A 22,277-nucleotide genomic window follows, 5' to 3' on the forward strand; every position below is an offset into this window, starting at 1 on the left:
AGGGAATTGGTAGTGAACTCTGAAAACACAGCTAGTCTTTAAAGTAAAACATTAAATACATGCATAGGTTACAGTATGTATTTAATCCTTAGGACAGAGAATGACAACGGGTTGTTTTTGTTCCAGTCACATACATTTAGGACCCTATTTTGACGGTCCATGCGCAAGGCGCAAAACGCAGGGCGCAAAACGCGGGGCGCAAATGCTTTCAGGGCGTGTCAGAACGCATTTTTGCTAATTTAAGGACGGGAAAATCTGCTTTTCGCCATGGCGCATGGTCTAAAAGGGTTGAGTTTATTTTCTTAATGAGTTATAGGTGTGTTTTGAGAATAAACCAATTAGAGCCTCATCTCCAATTCCCTTTAAGTGCCAGCTGCGTCCCGCCATAAGCGCATTTCGACGTAACGTAAGTTCACTTTCGCTTTTGCTCTCGTGGATAGGTAAACCTTTACGCACAGACATCAATTAGCCTATAAATAATTCATTTTGTTTGTTAAGCGCAAAGATTTGTTTCAAAACTATTTCTAAATTTAGTTCTAATTTCTAGCAAACGAATAAATGAACAATAATTGTGGTCAAAATACTTAGAGTTATTTCCAAATACACCTGCCATGCCCCATATGGTCTAAAATTTGACAGGTGGACAAATCTAAGCTTGTTTTTAATAAAACAAATATAAATATGGATATAATAAATAATCCTGCTAATAATATTAACATTATACAAAAGCAAATTGAATGAACTGAAAAAGCCTCCCGAGATGAAGAAAGTAAGGCAGTGGTTTTTAAATCTTCATGTAGGCTAGAAATTAATATGTTTTGTAATATTTTAATCATTTATATTTATATCCTGTATATATCCTTATTATATCCTTAAGATATTATATATTTTTCATATGTAAAGATATTTGTGTATTGCTCTGCATCTTGTTTTTAGTGTGTAAGCCAGGCACACTTTGCGCCAGACAATAGACCGACTTTGTTCTGGTCTAAAGATCAGACTATTTACAGTTTCTCAAAATAGCAACGCACCAAAACACGCCTGCTTTTTTAGATCAGAACGCCTATGGGCGCACATTTGAGCGCAAATGCATTTGCTATTTAAACAGCGTAGCGCAACGCCTCAAAATGACCCTTGCGCCGAGCTAAAAGTAGCAAAAGAGTATTGCGCCGCACCTTGCGCCACATTGCGCCGGGTGTATAATAGGGCCCTAAATGTTTAAATATCTATTACATATATACAATATTGTACTGCTTATATTATTACACCATCTATACACCAATATAAGTAGTGAATGTGTGTGTCTGTGTGGTAATGTGGGCTGGTGTGGCTACAGTGCCAGGGCTGAATTTTTGTCCCAGTCTACCCCTGGCTCTGGTGGAATAAATCCTACAATGAGAAGCTCAGTTTTGACCATATTTAGAATGGTCATGAATATTAATGAGTTCTGCACTGATTCTCCTTAGCTCATGTCTGTGCCTGCTCTCACACATACACACACACACAGAGTATGACGTACTCTAAAATAGACACATGCAAAATAATCATACTTCAGTTGTCAAAATTATTTAATTGTTATATTATACACAGTTGAAGTCAGAATTATTACCCATGTTTATTAGCCCTATGTTAACAGTGTCCAAAAGCGCCGTCTTCTTCGGTTTTACTAGGGCACAGTTGATTAATACTAGGGCACTTTTTCTTTTTTCTTTTTTTGCACCGTCTCCCTGCGCCGCCTCCAGCAAGATGCCGCCCTGGGCGATTGCCCATATTGCCCATGCTTAAATCCGCCACTGATCACACCTGAGCAATGTGACTTCATTCACCACACGAGTCGTCTTTAAAATGGTGACTTGTTGAATACTTATTTCCCCCAATCTATATCCAAATTGATTTTCATTCTATGGCACCTTTAAAATGCATTGATATCTAATTATTTCAGCTATGTTGCATATTGCTACTTTGTGAAGTTTATGTATAAACTAATTTCGAGAGGATCGCGTGCTTATGATTGCTAGCGGCTGGATCCGCATTATCCAATTCACTAAGCTCCAATCAGATGACTCCTAAACTACTATAAATACCCTGGATTTCATTCCACTGCCATCTTCATTTTGAAGATTCCCCCCTTCCAGCCCTACTCTTCCTTCTTCCTAGATGGGTGACACGTAGCACTGTTGCCTCACGGAAAGAATGTCTCTGGTTCCACGCTCTACCAAACCAGCAGACATTTTTGTTTGGAGTTTGCACTTTCTTCCCGTGCTTACGTGGATTTACCCCGGGTTCCCCGGTTTCCTCCCACCGTCCAAAAACATGCAAATTAAGTTAATTGACTAATCCAAATCGGCACCATAGACATGCTTCTAGTATGTAGTTATCTCCAAGAGCAATCACTTAATGTTCATCGCTTACTACAGCAGGGGAGTTCTCGAGATCTACCTGAGCTCAAACTCCCCTCCCACCTTGCATCGGGAGGGAACCCTGGGCTCGAGGATCTCATGAGCTCAGGGCTCTCTCCCGGGACAGCATGCCAAACAAGCTTTATAATCAATCATCAGCGAAGTGTGAACTCTTAAAATGTAGTAAAACACAATATTAGATCATGTGTTTTTTCTTTTTATTATTTATTTCTTTTTTCATACTTCTGCTATTTTATTTATTTATTTTGTTTATTATTATTATTTTTTATGCTGATGTTGACTTTGGTTCGCTGACAGGCAGCCCCTGGTAGATGCATTGTCAGCCTGCGGAACTGAGAACTGCATCCTTGTCAATGCGGACCTAATACTGAACAAAGAAGTTGATCAGGAACACATCCTACCCCTCATCAGTTTTGCTTCCCACCCAACCCCATCCATAATCAGCCACCTCAGTGTAGGTTTAGAGCTATTCAATCAAATATTTATAGTACATAACTATATAAAACAGACTGTGACATGCAGTTACTAATTTTTTCTCTTCCAGGCTCTTCTGCAAATTCCTCTTATTCGTCCAAAAGTGCTACTGGTCGTGTCCTCGCTGGTCCATCGCTTTTGTCAACAGAGTCCATGCAGTGAGATCTCAGAAGTCCAGCAGTTCGTTCATCTTCTTAAGCTGAGTCTTGAGGCAGGATGTCAAGTGGATGATCATTTGAAGATCACAGAGGTACATCTGTACTCTCAGTAGTTATTCAGTAGCCCCACCCCCCTCTTTTTGAGTCTACAGTGTGTGGAGTCAAACCGATGGTGTCTTAGGCCCCGTTTACACTAGTGGGTTTTAGTTTTAAAACGGCGTTTTAAAATGAAAACGATCCGCGTCCACACTAGAGTTTCACCCAGCGTTTCTGAACAGCTCTCCGTCCTCACCAAACACTGAAAACGCACATCACGTGACCACAAACACACTCTCTGGCATGCACTGCAGCCTATCTACCCAGATGAGAGTGTTCATCAAGGATCTCTTGCAGGATCTAATCTCACTGTATTTGCTAAACGTGATATTTAATTAATCTTGTTGTCTATATCTAACAACATATTCCCCGACTTTGGTCTTTTGAATCTATTACTTGTTCCCAGGTAACGAGTTTGGCTGAGCGCAAAGATAAATTAATAATTAATCTAACCACGTACATTCTGTATATTGAGTAATTGCTTGCCCTTATTTCCTATATTGTATAAACTTATTGTCCGTTATACGGTTATAATGGGCATTATTGATTATTAAAACTAATATTCAGCAAAAGAGAGGGTATGTTTCATAATTTCAATGAAAGTGAAAGGAGGCAGTGATGTTAGGCTTCGTTTTGTTATGAATACGCACAGTGAAGATGACGCTCATATATGCAGCACAACGCCTCAACATTTCTGCTGTCTGTTAAGTTGTTTATATCAAAATGAAAATAGCAGTTCCTTCATGTTGTACTTTTATTGTTTAGAAAGTGAAACAATGTAGCCAGGGTGATGTGAATAATGTTATAAAGTACATCGTTCCCTTTGAAGATTTACCCGATATGTTCTCGGGAATCTGTTTTCCATATCAAACTTGCAAAGTCTGAACTTACTGGGAAAGGATGCAAGACTGAACTGTGTGTGTGGGCTTCTTAATATTGAGGAAAAGCCCCAATCAGAGAGACGAATGTTGGCAGCCCCGCCTCTGTTTTCAGATGTCTCCGTTTTCCCCCATCCACACTGAGACGGAGCAGCAGCGTTTTAGGATGAAAACTAACCTCTTCAGCGTTTCCAAAACGCTCCATTTTCGGTGCTCGAAAACTCTGGCGTAGTGTGGACGGATGGAGTAACCGTAGCAAAACTTATGCATTTTCAAACTAAAACGCACTCTGTTTTAGTTTTAAAATGCATAAGTTTTGCTACGGTTATACCATCCGTCCACACTATGCTGGAGCGCAGAAAACTGAGATTTTTGAAAACGCTAAAGAGGGCGTTTTAGTTTTAAAATGCATTTTAAAATTTAGTTTAAAATGCTGCTTCGTGTTAGTGTGGATAGGGGAAAACGGGGACATCTGAAAATGGAGGCGGGGCTAAAGACATTCGTCTCTCTGATTGGGCCAATATTTAGTAGCCTACACACAGGTTAGTCCTACAGACTTCGCAAGATTGATATGTAAAACAAACTCCCGAGGACATGTCGGGTAAATCTTTAGGGAACAGTGCACTTTATAACCTCATTCACATCACCCTGGCTACATTGTTTCACTTTCTTAAAAATTTTATGAAAACATGATATTGTCATGATAACCAGCGATCGCTCTCCATAAGATCACTGGATTTCACTCTCAATAACCATGGACTACAAATCCGCCATTTCTGGACTACATTTTCATACATGCACTCCGGTCACACTCATACATGCTTCCTCATCTAGACTGGATACACTCGCATCACCTGAGGATTGTCCGAGACTGATTGTACACACTATTTAACCAGCACACTCACTTACTCCCATTGCCGAGTCTTGTTAACTGTATAGTAACACTACAACGCGGTTTCCTTGTCTTGTTTCTCCGTGTTTTGACCTTAGCCTTGTTTACCTTTTGTCTCCGTCTGCCGCCTGCCTTTTGACCTCTTGCCTGTTACTTCGACTACGATTCTGGACTTACTTCATATACCTGTTTGCACCTTTGTTGATCATTGCTTGCCTGACTCTGATTAAACCTGCATTTGGATCCTACCTCAGTTGTTTGTGTCACTCCTCGGGATACAGATATAAGGAACTGCCTATTTTTATTTTGTTATTAGCAACTTAGCAGACACCAAAAAAGTTGAAATCATGTAGCTACATATTTATATGAGTGTCATCCTCACTGTATGCATATTTATGACAAAACAGAGGCTATAACATCACTACTTTCATTGAAAATACGAAACAGCCTCTTTTTTGCTGAATATCAGTTTTAATAGTCAATAAAGGCAAGCGATCAGTCAAATGTGCAGTCAGTGTACGTGGTTGCGTAAATTCATATTAACTTATTTCTTGCACTCAGCCAAAACACGTTACCTCGAACAAGTAATAGATTCAAAAGACCAAAGTCGTGTAATATGTCGTTAAATAAAGACAACAAAATTAATTAAATATCACATTTAACAAATAAAGTGAGATTAGATCCAATGGTAGATTCTTGATGAACAGTCCGACGTGCACAGCTCTCATCGCTGCACCGCATTCCAGAGTGTGTGTGTGGTCACGTGATGTGCGTTCAGTGGTGTAGAGTAACATGAAACGCCAGTGTGGACGTAGATCGTTCTCATACTAAAATGTCGTTTTAAAACTAAAATGTATTAGTGTAAACGGGGCCTTAATTTGCTGACGTTTTCTCTATTTGCGTGTTTTTTTTTTTAAAGTTGCAGCATGTTAAGCTTTCTCGGTCACTGTACTGTTGGTGTACTTTACATAAACTTACACATACCTATGCATGCTGTTTGTGTTGCGCTGCAGTAACACTTCTGAAACACTATCTAGCAGCAGGGTGTTTTCATACCTCTTGTTTAAAAAAAGTCAGAAAAGTGGTTGAGTCGAGCTTTGTTTAGGTGGGAGTGTTTAGGTGTTTGTGTCGTGGACTGAAAGGGAGGAGAGGTGTTGGGGTGTCACAGACGAAAGAGAAAGTAGTGAAGTGGGTGGTTGGGGAAGGCTGGGGATGTGAGTTGGTGGTGATGTTGAGGATGAAAGTAAAGATCGTGGTTGGGGCGGAGGTTGTTGCGGACGCCGGCCTGGTTTCTTGTCTATGGACGTGTCGGCCCTGGGTCTGCGTTACGGTTCGCACAAACTCTGGTCCTGCTGACTTTTTTATATTAACGTTACCTAACCTTACCTTGGCCACAAGCAGGACTGACCCAGTGCAAACACAGTGATATTGTTTGCTCGTCTCCTCTAAAAACGACTTCTGCAGACATCACGTTGTGTTCTGAACGTTTATAATATCTTTGCGAGACGCTTTCTGTATGTTCAATCAAAACCAAAACATTCAGTAAAAGCAGAACTACCGTGATATGCGTACGTCTTTCCATTTTGCTGCCTTGGCTTTCATTGCCTTCACCTAGCAACAGTTGTACACACAACAGCAGCTCGATGACGCAAGCTGATCGGGTTCATAAGGAAAAAAGACGGTGTGAACACAAACCAGCCAAGAAGGTGGCAAGGGGGGACAATCAAACTTGAGTTGAGACCAGGCAATTTAGCCAAGTAGTGCAACCAAGATTTATTGTTTTGTGGATAAATAAGAAAGGGAAATGAAGTGGTCTTTGTCTTCTGTGCAGTTGCTGCATGTGTTAAAAGCAGTAGAGAATGCAGGAGCAGCTGTTTCAGATCTCATCCCAACACTGAGCCGCTGTGTGCAAAATCATTCTGTGCCACTGGAGCTTCAGCTGGCGGCTATACGAGCGTTCAGGAGAATCCCATGCCATCAGGACGTCAGTATAAACAAACTATTTAAGAGACATATAGCACTGGAGATGCACATTGATGTTGTGTTTGTTATGGTATGAGTAACATCCTTGGATTATGTGTTATCAGAGAAAAGTCCTTGCTCAGGTATTTCAAAGACAGCAAGAGAATGTGGAGGTCAGAATTGCAGCATATCAGCAGCTCATGCACTGCCCAAACCAGGAGATTTTCACACTTGTGAAGACAACTTTAAGCAATGAGAAGTCCAGTCAAGGTATGACTTATTAAATAGTATTTAATTGATCAGCTTTCGAATGGGACCGAAACAGAAGGGAATTTAAAAAGCATTAAATATATAATTGAAGATCAAATTAACAGTCCTGTTAGCTCCTTATTAACCCCTGTGAATGTTTAATTATTTTTTCAAATATTTTTTAAGTGATGTTTTACCAAAGCGAGGCAAATTCTCACAGTATTAGAGAATATTTGAGAAAGTATTTCTTGTAGTTTGGCTGGAAATACAGTGATGTGAAAAAGTGTTTGCCCCTTTACTGATTTCTTTTTTTTTTTTTAAATGTTTGGCACACCAATGTTTCAGATCATCAAACTAATTTTGAAATTAGTCAAAGATAACACAGTTAAACAGATCATGCAGTTTTTATATAATATAAAATAATATAATATAATATAATATAATATAATATAACATAATATAATATAATATAATATAATATAATATATCATTAAGTAAAAACAAAATACACAACTTCATAGCCCTGTGTTAAAAAGTGTTTGCCCCCTCAAACCTAATAACTGATTGCGCCACCCTCAACAGCAACAACCGCAATCAAACTTTTTCAATAACTTGCAATGAAATTACAGTGCTGTGAAGGAATTTTGACCCACTCATCATTGCAGAATTGTCACAATTCAGCCACATTGGAGGGTTTTCAAGCATGAACTACCTTTTTAAGATCATGCCACAACATCTCAATTGGATTCAGGTCAGGACATTGACTTGGCCACTCCAAAGTCTTTGTTTTGTTTTTCATCAGCCATTCAAAAGTAGACTTGCTGGTGTGATTTGAATCATTGTGCTGCGACAGAACCCAAGTTTGCTTTATCTTGTGGTCCTCGTTCAGGATATTTTGGTACACAGCAGAATTTATGGTTCCATTTATCACAGCAATTCTTCCAGGTCCTGAAGCAACAAAACAGCCCCAGACCGTCACACGACCAGCATCACATTTACTGTTGGTATGGTGTTCTTTTTTTTTTTTTTTTTTTTTTAACTTTTATGCCACACATAATGGGACACACATTAACTAGGTTAATTAGGTTAACTAGGCAGCTTAGGGTAATTAGGCAAGTTATTGTATAACGATGGTTTGTTCTGTAGACTATCTAAAAAAAATTTATAGCTTAAAGGCGCTAATAGTTTTGACCTTAGAATGCTATTTAAAAACATAAAAACTGCTTTTATTCTAGCCGAAATAAAACAAATAAGACTTTCTCCAGAAGACAAAATATTATCAGACATACTGTGAAAATTTCCTTGCTCTGTTAAACACCATTTGGGAAATATTTTTAAAAAGAAAACTAAAATCAAAGGGGGGCTAATAATTCTGACTTTAACTGTGTTCTCTATGATATGTCCTCAGTTGGGTCATTTGTTTGGAGTCACCTTTTTAATATCCAGAAAACAGAAGACCCTCTGAAGAAATACCTGATGGAGTCACTTCCAGATGACATTATTAGCAGAGACTTTGAAGCAGAACCATGGAAATATTCTTCTCATATGGATTACACCGTGGACACGGGTACTTTTCCGTTCTATATTCAACATGTTAATTTTCTCCCATTTGCAACATCTCTGTTTTGTCTCTGCTTCAGGAGTGGCTGCTGCAAACGTGGAGGGAGCTCTGGTTTTCTCCCCCCAGTCTTTTCTTCCCAGTTATGCTATGGCTAATCTGACAGTATTCATCCTAGGCAGAGCATTCAATCTTCTGGAGGTAAAAATGAATTAAACATATTTTTTTCCCCCCACAAAACATAAAATCAAAAATCACACTCATTCATTTACTGTTATTTTGGAATCTTATGCAGTGAAAACAGATTTTTCAATAAAAAAAGCTTTTTGTTTACAATCATTCAGTACAAGGTAAATCATAATTCATCTATAGGCAGGGTTTTTTTTAATTGAAACTTCAAATAACACAAAATGAAATAACATTCATTTTAATTAAATGTAATATAAATTAAAAGAATTGTAAAAATCTGATTTAGAAATTTGCATTTGGCTTTATAGTCTTTAGTATAAATCATAAGATTTATCATAAAGTATTTGACAAAATAATATTCTGGTTACGGTTTTTCCTCAAGAGTATACATCTAACAGTGCTATAATTGTCAGAATAATAGTGTCAGTTTATTGTATTTAAATATTTTATGCAATAACTTTTTTTATATAATATATATATATATTAGTGGTTTGCCGTTATTGGTGTTGACGTGCTGCGTTAACGCGAGCCTCTGGCGGAACTATTATCTCATACTTAACACATCTTTAGTAAGTAATTTACTAACAGCTTGTTCATGATCTATTACTAATTTATTAGGTTTAGTTATAAAACATTAAAATACAGTAAACAAACCATTTACAACTTGTTAACTAACAGCTTGTAAGTTATCTATTGGCTATCTATAATGCACAGCTATAAATAATTAGCAAACTATTAACTTTTATTTAACAAGTCAATTATAACTCATTAACTAACTATTTATTATTAGACTATTAACTAGTTATAACGGATAGTTATTCTGGATTTTTTTGTTTAGATTAGCCTTAGAATGGAAAACCTTGAGCCTCTTCTTAAGACAGTGTTTGAGCAGCAACCTCTAGCATCTGCTGATCACTCCGGACCTTCAGCTCAAGCAGACTCTGTGAAGAAGAAGGAGAGAAACAGTAATAGTGATGGCTGTCAGTCCGCAACATTCAGTTCCATGAGGACTAAGGTGAGAGTCCTGATTATGGTTTAAATGTTTAAAATTTGGCTTCACGTTACCAGGTTTTCTATTTAAGTTCACAGAGCAGAGGAAAAAGGACAGAACCCTCCATTGCTGGATAAACGTGAAGATGTTTGGCAATGACATGACCTTTATGACCTGTGATGACCTGCATTCGTATCAGAGAAAGCTGTCCCTTAGTACAGCTGGTGTTGTTGTCAAATTGTTAAAGGTAAGAACAGAATATTCTACTTTCATTTCTGACTGTAGGAAAAAATATAAAAATTTTTGATTATAGTTTCAAGGCAACACATCTTGTCATAAAACATGATTGTCGTGAGGTCATTAAAATTGTGTCATGAATATTTTTCTGATCACTTTTTTTCTGTGCCTGACAATCGGGTTGTCGTGGTCCTAACCTTCGACTACCACTCGTTCCACAATGGACCGGCCCCTTATGCATACGATCCCCAACCCCAGGTTTGGCTCCAGGGTGGGGCCCCGCCTACGCCATACCAGGCGATGTCTTGGCCCTTGATGTTCTTGTACTCATTAGGGGTTTTTGAGCCGCACTTAGGGTGCTTTCACACCTGTGAATTGATTCAGTTGTTCCGAAACAAAGATTACAAATATTACATTGTTGCTCTTTGCTCTTGGTGCGGTTCGCTTTCACAATGCAAAGTCTCTAATCGGACCAAAAGAGCTAAAACAAGTCACTTGCGAGTAAACACTCCTCACATTGGTCAGAGTGTCAGGGTTTATTTTGCAGCGTCCCTCTCAGCTGTCAGGAGGGGTGGTGGTTTGGTGGTGATTGACAAGGTGCTCGCACATGCGACGTGTCTGAGGAGAGATGCGGTGGGGAGGGGTGAGAAGGGTGCGCGACGATGCCTATTTGAGGACCGGGAGATTACCGGAGATGATCACTCGTTTGTGGGCATCCAGAGACTCGCGAAACTTCCTGCCCTACTCATAATTGTCTCTTCATATAGACATATGTCTATTACATATCCATAAAACACTGTGATATAACCGCGCTCGGATCGGATCGCTTTCTCACTGCAATCGAACCGCTCCATGGTTCGTTTCAATCGAGTCGAGACCACCTCATTCAAGCAATCTCGGAGCGATTACTTTGGCGCGGAACAGAGCGCGATTGCCCTGTTCACATATGCCAAACGAACCGCGCTAACTGGGCAAACGAGACACGTTCCGAAACAAAAGTGTAGGTGTGAAAGCACCCTTAGTCTGACCTGTCACCTTAGACCTTTTTGTCTTGGGAGACCCTACCTGGTGCATTAGCCCCCGACAACATAGCTCTTAAGATCACTCAGGCACTCAAACCTCTCCACCACGATAAGTGATGGTTCATGGAGGACCACAGGATTTAATCTCTGTTATTCTCAGATGATGTTGTTCTGTTGGCTTCATCGAACATGGACTTCAGCATGCACTGTTCGGTTTGATGCCGAGTGTGACGCGGCTGGGATGACAGTCAGCACCTCCAAGTCCGAGGCCATGGTGCTCCACCAAAAAAAGGTGGTTTGGCATCTCCGGGTTGGAGGAAAGTCCTTACCCCAGGTGAAGGAGTTTATGTATGTCAGTGTTTTTTGTCCACGAGTGAGGGAAGGATGGAACGTGAGATTGACAGCCGGATTGGTGCAGCGGCAACAGTAAAGCAGTCGATAGACTGGTCAGTTGTGGTAAAGAAGGAGCTGAGCCGTAAGGCAAAGCTTTCGATTTACCGGTCAGTCAATGTTCCTACTCTTACCTATGGTGATGAGCTGTAGGTCATGACCGAAAGGACAAGATCTTGGATACAAGCGGCCGAAATAAGTTTTCTACGCAAGGTGGCAGGGCGCACTCTTATGGATAGGATTAGGAGCTCTGACACCCGGGGGAAGTAGAGTAGAGCCGCTGCTCCTCCACATCGAGAGAAGTCAGCTGAGGTGGCTCGGGCATCTGTTTCGGATGCCTCCTGGACGCCTACCTAGGGAGGTGTTCTAGGCATGTCCCACTGGTAGGAGGCCTCGGGGAAGACCCAGGACACGCTGGAGGGACTATGTCTCTCGGCTGGCCTGGGAACACCTTGGGATCCCCCCAGAGGAGCTGGAGGAAGTGTCTGGGTATAGAGAAGTCTGGGGTTCTCTCCTAAGAATGCTGCCCCCGCGACCTGGCCCCAGAAAAGCGGCAGAAAAAAATTCATCAGTAAAACAAAAATTAAAAAAAATCTTCTTAATTCAATTTAATTATATATATATATATATATATATATATATATATATATATATATATATATATATATATATGTATATATGTATATTCAATTTAATTTAATATATATATTGAATTTAATTATATATATATATATATATATATATATATATATATATATATATATATATATATATATATATATATATATATATATATATATATATATATATATAATTAAATTGAATCCAGTATTAAAATATATAATTATTAAATTGAATCCAGTATTAAAATGAACGATTCTGTTAGAAAATTATTTGTCAGAGTGTTGAAACATTTAAGAAGATTTTTTTGAATTTTTGTTTTACTGATGAATTTTTTTCTGCCGCTTTTCTGGGGCTAGGTCGCGGGGGCAGCATTCTTAGGAGATATATATATATATATATATATATATATATATATATATATATATATATATATATATATATATATATATATATATATATATATTTATAATTTCTTTTCTTTTCCTAGGGTCAGGAGATAAAACTCAGCCAAAAGCCAGTTGTTCTGGCAGAGGAACTGGTTTTACCATCCCTCTCCGGATTACCCATGAGGCTCAGCATCAACATGTCCGCTCTGTTTTCCCTCAGACTTAAAGGCATCTCTAACTATAAGAATTGGTCACACTTCTCACTGGCTGGCTATATCAAACCAAGGTATGATGAAGGTTTATTTGTGCTGTCACATTGAAGTTGTGTTGGCAAATCATACAGTAGAGTGTAAACGTTTTAGGCCGACATTAAATCTGTGGTTTTACTGATGGTATAATGGATATGTATGACCCTTTACCACAAAGCCAGTCATAAGTGTACATGTTTATTATTATTTTAAAATTGAGACGTATACATGTTGGATTAAGGATCTTTCAGTTGATGTATGGTTTGTTAGGATTGGAGTTAGGTTAGAGTTTGAATTCTTTTGGTTTAATTGTTTAAGAGAGGCTGTTTGTCCTGTATTTCTTGCAGTGTTGTTAGCAATACTGTCTGAATTGATGGAATTGTGAATGTTGAAAAGTACAGTAGGCTTTAATCCATTTGCCTTTCCTTCTGGAAAGGACTTCAGCGGTTATAGTTTTTTTTTTCATCATGATTATATAAACAGCGCTGTGCAAAAGTCCTAAGCACTATACCAGCTTTGTTGGGCTAAGACTTTTTTTAGTCTTTTTTTATTAAAAACAAACAGAAAATATATGTCCTCTTCTTAAACAGTGCATTGGTTGGCATCTCTGTGAGAGCTGGAGTTGACGGAGCAATAGGCCGTGTGGGATTAGAGTGGGTCACTCAACTCAAAACCTCCACCAGCTTGGATGGAGCTGTCTATCTGCACCACGGGCAGAACCTGAAGTTGGTTCTCAACACTCCAGAAGATGTCATGGATATACTGACCTTCAAGTATGTAAAGTGTTCGAATATATAAGTTCTACAGTGGCCGAGAGAGCTTAACGCACTGCAATTTACTGCAAAAGTACATGGAAGTACAAAAAGCACCTCACAACACAAACAAATAAAGAAAGCATGCTGCATTTTCTCACAACACAAACAAATGAAGAAAACGTCGGTTTTTTTCACAACATATGCAAATAAAACGTTTTCAAGAGGACCCAAAATCATGACTTACCCGGCTATATAGGTTATGGTTATCAAGGGTATTAACAACACAGGCTCATTTTGAAAACGTAACCCTATATACATTTCTGGAGATCGTGAATTATGTACCCAGAAGTACATATACTGCATTCTGTCTTTAAAATGAACGCTATGGTGCGGTATGTATCGTTCCTTTTCGCACTTACCAGCTGACCGATTACCTCCGTATAGACGGCTGTCCCACGGTTTACCAGTTAACTCGCCATATACATCTGTGGACTTAAGATGCAGAGAGGAGTTGACTATGACTATGATGTTCCAGTCCAACAATGAACGGTTCCAGAAAGTGGGTAAGAAAATAACAGAAGCCAAAAAAAGTAAACAAATAAATAACAAAGTGAGAATGTGGTCAAATCTGAAAACGTGGTAAAAAATAGGCAAGGGCTTTTCTATTTCTGGATTGCTTTTTAAAACTGTCAGTTGGGTTTAGCGAAGTGGGTGGGTGGGTTAATCGGTGCTATTGAAAACACCATTGGTTGGGTTTAAGGAAGGAGGAGGGTGGGTCAGTTGATAAGTCAGTCGGTCAGTTAATCAGTCAGTCGACAGCGGCCTCTTGTGGTTTTATGTGGGAAGAGCAGGTGCAAATGGTGTGAGAAATCTGAGATTTCAAAAAGCATACACAGCGGCCTCTGGTGGATTTGTGAAAACAAAAACAAAAAAACAAAGCGTAGCTCCTGGGGCGTATTTTGCGATCTCCAGAATGTATATAGCAGTACATTTTCAGAATGAGCCTGGGTTAGCTAATATTATACAAAATACAAGGGAACTGTGTAATCAGGATTTAAATATATATATATATATATATATATATATATATATATATATATATATATATATATATATATATATAAATATATATATATAAATAAATAAATAAATAAATAAAATAAAACCTCACCTTTGAAAGATCACCTGCAATTTTAGAGCAGTAGACACACCACAATAAATAAATCCCAGCCATGTTCGTCAAGTTTTTTGGTCTACTTGAAACAATGCCATTGTATTCCATGCTATTTGCATGTGTTATGAGAAAATGCAGTACATTTTCTTAGTTTGTTTGTGTTGTGCGAATTTGCAACACTTCTTAATTTGCTGGTGTTTTTTCAGTTTTGATTCAAACTATGAACATGAACTTCAATGAAATTCAAGTACTAGTTATTTGAATATAAGAATTTCACTGGCCACTCAGCACCTCATGCTTCTTTTTGGTTTCATTTTGAATGAAAGACTGTACAATGAAGCCATATTTGCTGTTTCAGTTTAGTTTGCAGCAATTCTGGGTTTTAGGTAGCATGAAGGAAGATGAGCTGCTCCGTAATTACAAGGAGTGATTAAAGTTGAGCTGCCTTCATGTTCAAATCTCTGCAACTGATCCAGAATGAGATTTAGAATGGTTTTAAAAAGAGTGAAGTAACACCTCTTTTAATCAATTGCATTGATTGCTAATCAGTGTTAATTTTGACAGCAAATTCTGATTTAGTCTTAGTCTTTGGAATAATACACCATTTAGTTTTAGTCCTATTTTAGTCATCTGAAATCTTTTAGTCTTAGTCTAGTTTAGTTGACTAAATATCATAAAAGTTTTAGTCTTAGTTTAGTCTTAAGTCTATTAGTCTTAGTAGACCAAATATTAGCAGATTTTTCTCCATAATTCATGTAATTGTAAGTATAATATAATATATGGAAGCATATATAGAATACAGGCACATATCTAATTGTTGTAATAAAAACATTTTATTACATGTCAAAAACATGAGTCTTTTTCACAAAAAATAACCACAAGACCTGCTCTCCCTGAACAATATACATGCTCCCTGAAAAAGATATGCATTGTCCCTGAATTATATGAAACGCATATGACATTCTTTCAAGATAAAGTACAGCATTCATACTGTGTTTTAATTAAATTGCTATTTTTAGTTTTCTTTGGAACTGTTAGTCTCCCATCTATCATCCCCATCATTAGCACAAAGTCCTCATCCTCAATTGTTGTGAGTGGTAAACCTGTCCGTCCAATCTATCTAGCTATGGCCTGCTCCTTGGTCTGTTGTTCCTTTGATTCAGTCTTGTACTTTGAAGACCTTAGGAAATCTGAGATGGCCTGCTGCTGTGTTGTACTAGTAGCATCACTAGCTTTATTTCCACCTGGCCCATGGTCATCAGACATCTTCTGTATCTATGAGGATATATAAATGATATACAAAGTTGTGATATTTTCTTCTTTCTTGCCATATAACACACACACACACACACACACACACACACACACACACACACACACCTTTTGTCGAGTCATATCACCACAACATCTATTATAATAGTACACATATTTATATTAATTAATTCAGCGAGACAATTCGTTTAATCAATACTATTTAAAGTTAATTTCCTTTGGCTTCAATTTTATTCCAAGTTTAGCAGAATCACGGTGGTTTATCTTATAGGATAACCTTAACGTTAGCGTTTATGCTCACCTTGGTGTGGATTTCTGGATGAGCCGTCTGTAAATGTCGCTTCAAGTTGGTGGTGTTTTTCCCAGCGATTTTTACTCCACATGGTTTACAGACGCTCTTGTTGTCCTTGTTGTCATATGTGAAGTTTGACCAGATGTCAATTCTTCGTTTTCGTCCTAGACCAAGCTCTGACATTTCTGTCTGTCTGTTCATGAGACGCTGCCCTCGGACCGAGTGAACAAAACTTTAGCGTGTTGCTAACGAGAAAAGTCAACTTAAATTAACCAACGCTTTGTAACCAAGTATAATGTGTAACTAAATATAATGTATAACAAACGTCATCATAACTTGAAAACCGCGGCTTTTGTTTTGAAAATAGGCTCGTTTGAGGTGCGCCTCGCCTTGACTGCATTGTAAACGAGAGCAGGCGTCTGCAGTAAGAGGAGGGCTCAAAAATTACATCAGAAGTCGGACACCTGCTGAATCTCGCAGTTTAGCCACCTGGAGTCGTCACCAGTGGCGGAGTTCTCGTTCGCGTTTCTTATCGCAGACGAATGACCTCATGAAAAAATACTATGGTGATTTATAGTAAATATTACTGCATTTTTGAACATGTTTATTCAGTATTGGGTTGTGTTTATAGTTGTTGTGATACCAGAACTATAAAATTTAAATAGGCTATTTTATAACATGGTTCAAAAGCACTACAGTATACATTACTATAGTATTTTAAATATGGGAGTGGATGCAATAGAAATATCACAGTTTTTACAAAAAAAATGTTCAGAATTACAGAAGATGAACAGCTCATTAACTAAAAGGGTGTATTTAAAATATAATTCTGTATATTCAACAAACGTTAAAAGAATAACAAAATAAACAGCTTATACAGCAAGAAAACTTTCAAGAAACCTAATTTGGCTACATTATAAATGAAGGAGCCATAGATGCTTTTGAGTGACGGGTCATGACAAATGTTTGTTTGACAAATAAACTCTTAGGGGGTTAATTATATTGACATGCTTATTAGGTCTATATAAACTGATATTACTCCAGCCAGACTAAAATAAACAGCCCAAGACTTTCTCCAGAATAAAAACTATTAGACTGTAGGAAAAACTGTGGAAATATTCTTGGTCTATTAAACATGACTTTTGACTTCACATACATATATATATATACATATGTGTGTGTGTGTGTGTGTGTGTGTGTGTGTGTCTTGTTTACTACACCCTTTTCACTTCTCATATGAAACCACACAAAGATGAGGCATAATGACAAAACAGTCTGATTACCTTTGTATGTCTGAATATATGTATATATTGGATTGACTTTCATTGAATAATGCTGCATAAAAATTACAATACAAAATTCACACAATTATACAAAAAGTGAAAATGACAACAAACAGGACTTAAAACTGAGAGATAAATAAAATACAGCACACACACATCCTAATGATTTATTAGTAACATTTAGTTATATTGGATAGGTCACGTTATGTTTTACAAAGATGTGTTTTGTTTTTGTTTGCGTGTAAATCTAAATAAATAACCATATGTAATGCTCTTTATGACTTTTTTTTTAATTATCAACGAAAATACAAAAAAAAAGGTATTCAAAACATCCAGGTATAAACCTTAGTAAAACAAGATAATAAAGTGTAATGTGTCAGTCTCATCCAATCAGCATTAAGCTGTGTCGTCAGCCAGTCGTTTCCCATCATGCTTTTGGTAACGCAGTCTTTTGAGAGCAACTGCGGCCGACTGCTCTATCCGAGGTACCCGCCTCGCGATCGCGAGAGTTTTTTGGCGCACGTCAGCGTGACATCAGAGCGAGGCGAAGGCAAGGCGGACACATTTCTAACCGGCATGCATCTTGCGGTGATCACCGGTGATCAATTCTGCGCAGATTTTGGCCAAGTCAAACGAGCCTAATGGCTTTGCCAAGAGGCTCGTTTGAGGTGCGCCTCGCCTTGACTGCATTGTAAACGAGAGCAGGCGTCTGCAGTAAGAGGAGGGCTCAAAAATTACATCAGAAGTCGGACACCTGCCGAATCTCGCTGTTTAGCCACCTGGAATCGTCACCAGTGGCGGAGTTCTCGTTCGCGTTTTTTATCGCAGACGAATGACCTCATGAAAAAATACTATGGTGATTTATAGTAAATATTATAGCATTTTTGAACATGTTTATTCAGTATTGTGTTGTGTTTATAGTTGTTGTGATACCAGAAATATTCAATTTAAATAGGCTATTTTATAACATGGTTCAAAAGCACTACAGTATACATTACTATAGTATTTTTTTAATGTGGGAGTGGATGCAATAGAAATATCACTGTTTTTACAAAAAGATGGTCAGAATTACAGAAGATGAACTCATTAACTAAAAGGGTGTATTAAAAATATAATTCTGTATATTCAACAAACGTTAAAAGAATAACAAAATAAACAGCTTATACAGCAAGAAAACTTTCAAGAAACCTAATTTGGCTACATTATAAATGAAGTAGCCATAGATGCTTTTGAGTGACAGGTCATGACAAATGTTTGTTTGACAAATAAATTCTTAGGGGGTTAATTATATTGACAAGCTTATTAGGTCTATATAAACTGCTTTTACTCCAGCCAGACTAAAATAAACAGCCCAAGACTTTCTCCAGAATAAAAACTATTAGACTGTAGGAAAAACTATCAAAATATTCTTGGTCTAATAAACATGACTTTTGACTTCACATACATATATATACATATTTGTGTGTGTGTCTTGTTTACTACACCCTTTTCACTTCTCATATGAAACCACACAAAGATAAGACATAATGACAAAACAGTCTGATTATCTTTGTATTTTTGAATATATGTATATATTGGATTGACTTTAATGGAATAACGCTGCATAAAAATTACAATACAAAATTCACACAAACATATAAAAAGTGAAAATGACAACAAACAGGACTTAAAACTGAGAGTGAAATACACACACAAATCCTAATGATTTATTAGTAACATTTAGTTATATTACATAGGTCACGTTATGTTTTACAAAGATGTGTTTTGTTTTTGTTTGTGTGTAAATCTAAATAAATAACCATATGTTATGCTCTTTATGACTTTTTTTAAAATTATCAACGAAAATACAAAAAAAGGTATTCAACAAATTCAGGTATAAACCTTAGTAAAACAAGATAATAAAGTAATGTGTCAGTCTCATCCAATCAGCATTAAGCTGTGTCGTCAGCCAGTCGTTTCCCATCATGCTTTTGGTAACGCAGTAGGTGCGTTCGACTTCATGCAGCGCTGCGCAGATCGATCGAAATTTGTCTTAAAGCGGTGCATTCTGGTTAGAAATCTTGTCCGGATTGATGCTGCGCCGGCGCCACGTGACTGTCACATGTGGCATCAAAGTACCGCGACAGCGCTCCGAGATCAGACGGCAAACTCAGACCGTGCAGCTTCTGAAGAGCGACTGCAGGAGCTTTGATGACGACACCGATATTACACGATTGGCCGAGTTCACCACATGACAACAAACACGTGTGTTTCGGGTTTATAATTGGACAAATTCCGATTCAAAAGTTTCAAAACAAACAATTCACTTTTCACACCCTCTCTATCCTGCACACATCTTGCTTATTAAAAGACTACAAATATTTTACTGCAGTAATCATCTTTTGTTAAATAATCTGGTTATAAAGGTTAGCTTGTTTGCACAGGTTTATTTTTAACTTTTTTATACAGACTATTTACTGCATTCATCTCCATGAACGATTTAAATGATATATTTTAGTGTATATTTTAGTGAATAACCTAAAAAAGTCTTACAGACTTGAAATAAGAAAATCAACATCATTGATCCTGCCACCCTAACGCTCTCTTAACAAATTAAGTTAAAGAACTATTTTATTAAATAATTATAAAATGGTTTTATTATTATAATATAAATATATATTTTATTTCCTGTCTAGCAGTTTAAAGGCTACCTGCTCTTTCTGGAAAACTTCTACATAGCTCACTTATTTTACCTTTTGTTCTTTTCAACACAATCTTTTTGAATTAAAATGCTTTTTTGAAAATTCATTCATTATCCAAAATAATGTCATTTATTAAGACCTAATCAAAACACCTTGTTTTGCTTTTTACATTGGAAATTTTTATATCTATAAATGTACATATGTAAACCCATTTTTAGCAGATTCAAACAAGAAGTATTAGCCTAAAGGTTGATGTTTAACTCCTAGAATTTATGCTTATTGCTTTGTATTTAATAGACCTGTTCGTTTTTATGTTTATATTAACCCCTCATTTCCTCTTATTTCTCTCATGCATTTGTTATATATTTTATTCATAATTCTCTCTTATTGTTTAAAAAGGAACCACAGTTTGTAGAAACTGTATTTTGTTTTATTTGTAAATGTTTTGTTGTTATAAATAAAAATAACAAAAAAATATGATGATGCCATGTGATCGGTCATCATGACTGCAGCAACTTTGAGTCCCGAAGTGTCCAGCTGTCCGTCTTGACGGCTCCGTTTTCAACTCCGCCCCCGCCTGCGCTCGGCTAATCTCGTTGATCACCGGCTGCAGCTGAGCTTCATGTCGAACGCACCTAGTCTTTTGAGAGCAACTGCGGCCGACTGCTCTATCCGAGGTACCCGCCTCGCGATCGCGAGAGTTTTTTGGCGCACGTCAGCGTGACATCAGAGCGAGGCGAAGGCAAGGCGGACACATTTCTAACCGGCATGCATCTTGCGGTGATCACCGGTGATCGATTCTGCGCAGACTTTGGCCAAGTCAAACGAGCCTATTATCAACCTGCCCTCAAAAGATTTGCTCTGATTGGATTTCCCCACAAAAGGGTAGTTCTTATTGGATCTCTTCTCCATTCGTCCCGCCCCAACATTTTCCTCTCGTTTTTATTCGTTGACTAAAGTGTCAGTTAAATTTCGTCATCGTCTTCGTCATCGTATCTGACTTTTTATTTAGTTTTTATTTAGTTTTCGTCTGTAAAAATGTTCGTTGACGAATATTTTTCGTCATAGTCTTCGTCAACGAAATTAACACTGTTGCTAATAGCTGCTTACAAATTCAAAGCACTGATGATTGCATGTGTTAACAAGTGAGTGGCACATTGTGGTCCCAAAGAGACACAAAGAGAACTTTATTTGACTGCTCCCAGTTGGTGAAATGACTTGCCTCTCTCAACTCAAGTAGTAACTCAAGTCTTTAGTCATTTTTAATAAGCTACTAAAGATGCATCTTTTTTTTGTCAACACTTACTGCAATATAAAAAAATATCCACAAATAAACTTTTCACTATTTTATGATTCACATTTAAAAAAAATATATATATAATTTTATGTATGCTTTTAAAATGCATTATGGACCCTTGATTTTATCCTTTAATTATTTTTATGTTCAAAAGTTGGAAAACGTGACTTTAATTATCATCTCTAATAGTTTGAAGTGATATATTGTCTAGGTGGTGATGTAAATTACTTCAAAAAAGCTTTGTATTAAATTGCCAGTACATTTCTATTATGTTAAGAACCTAATTCTCTCTGTTTATTATTTCTTATACAATATATTGCTTCAAACTACTAAAATGAGAATGAATCACTTTGTTAAACTGCAGAGTTGAGATTTTAACAACAAAAGTCGAAAGAGCAGAGATCAAGATTCCATAATCCAATTCATAACCGTAAATAAACAGAAAACTCCCATGAATCACAAAATACAGAAACAGTTAATTAATGTATTTTTTTTCAGTGCAGCACTTTTTATCAGTCTATTTTTCAACTGAGTAATTTTTAAAACTTGCCATATATACTGTGTTAGAATAACTGGGACTTGACCTTTTGTCGGTCTGATTGCTTCTATTTCTTTTTCAATTGTAAGCCACTTTGAATTATAAATATCTACCAAACAACCAACCAACCAACCAACCAACCAACAAAACAAACAAACAAACAAACAAACAAATTAATGAATGTAAAATAAATTAAATAAGACTAAGCTGA

General features: G+C 37.3%; 3 protein-coding genes across 8 annotated transcripts in view; 2 read left to right on the forward strand and 1 right to left on the reverse strand.

The window, feature by feature from the left end:
• The window catches only part of xpr1b (xenotropic and polytropic retrovirus receptor 1b), a 573,636-nt gene that overhangs the window by 274,320 nt on the left and 277,039 nt on the right, over positions 1 to 22,277 (forward strand). The gene's annotated exons all lie outside the window — the stretch shown is intronic.
• Positions 1 to 22,277, forward strand: part of si:dkeyp-106c3.1 — a 166,327-nt gene that overhangs the window by 25,920 nt on the left and 118,130 nt on the right. For all 6 annotated transcript variants that reach the window (XM_073922994.1, XM_073923008.1, XM_021466774.2 and 3 more), the window contains 10 exons: positions 2,718 to 2,874; positions 2,965 to 3,144; positions 6,750 to 6,902; positions 7,006 to 7,150; positions 8,538 to 8,696; positions 8,770 to 8,888; positions 9,715 to 9,891; positions 9,959 to 10,114; positions 12,628 to 12,812; positions 13,365 to 13,547. In XM_073922994.1, the coding sequence (XP_073779095.1) occupies positions 2,718 to 2,874; positions 2,965 to 3,144; positions 6,750 to 6,902; positions 7,006 to 7,150; positions 8,538 to 8,696; positions 8,770 to 8,888; positions 9,715 to 9,891; positions 9,959 to 10,114; positions 12,628 to 12,812; positions 13,365 to 13,547 (1,614 nt within the window). The remainder of the gene's footprint in view (positions 1 to 2,717; positions 2,875 to 2,964; positions 3,145 to 6,749; positions 6,903 to 7,005; positions 7,151 to 8,537; positions 8,697 to 8,769; positions 8,889 to 9,714; positions 9,892 to 9,958; positions 10,115 to 12,627; positions 12,813 to 13,364; positions 13,548 to 22,277) is intronic.
• Positions 15,330 to 16,636, reverse strand: si:dkeyp-106c3.2. The gene is made up of 2 exons (NM_001100072.1): positions 16,277 to 16,636; positions 15,330 to 15,978 (listed from the first exon to the last, which is right to left on the reverse strand). The coding sequence occupies exons 1-2, from the start codon at positions 16,466 to 16,468 to the stop codon at positions 15,820 to 15,822; spliced, it is 351 nt and encodes a 116-aa protein (NP_001093542.1). The 5' UTR covers positions 16,469 to 16,636; the 3' UTR covers positions 15,330 to 15,819.

The sequence above is a fragment of the Danio rerio genome, chromosome 2, assembly GCF_049306965.1.
Source record: "Danio rerio strain Tuebingen ecotype United States chromosome 2, GRCz12tu, whole genome shotgun sequence".
In the NCBI taxonomy this organism is placed as follows: Eukaryota; Metazoa; Chordata; class Actinopteri; order Cypriniformes; family Danionidae; genus Danio; species Danio rerio.

Excerpts from the sequence above, each read along its gene's own strand:
- si:dkeyp-106c3.2 (NM_001100072.1), bottom strand. The coding sequence starts at position 16,468 with ATGAACAGACAGACAGAAATGTCAGAGCTTGGTCTAGGACGAAAACGA. Across the intron at positions 15,979-16,276 it reads ATCCAGAAATCCACACCAAG|ATACAGAAGATGTCTGATGA; the intron begins GTGAGCATAAAC and ends ATATCCTCATAG.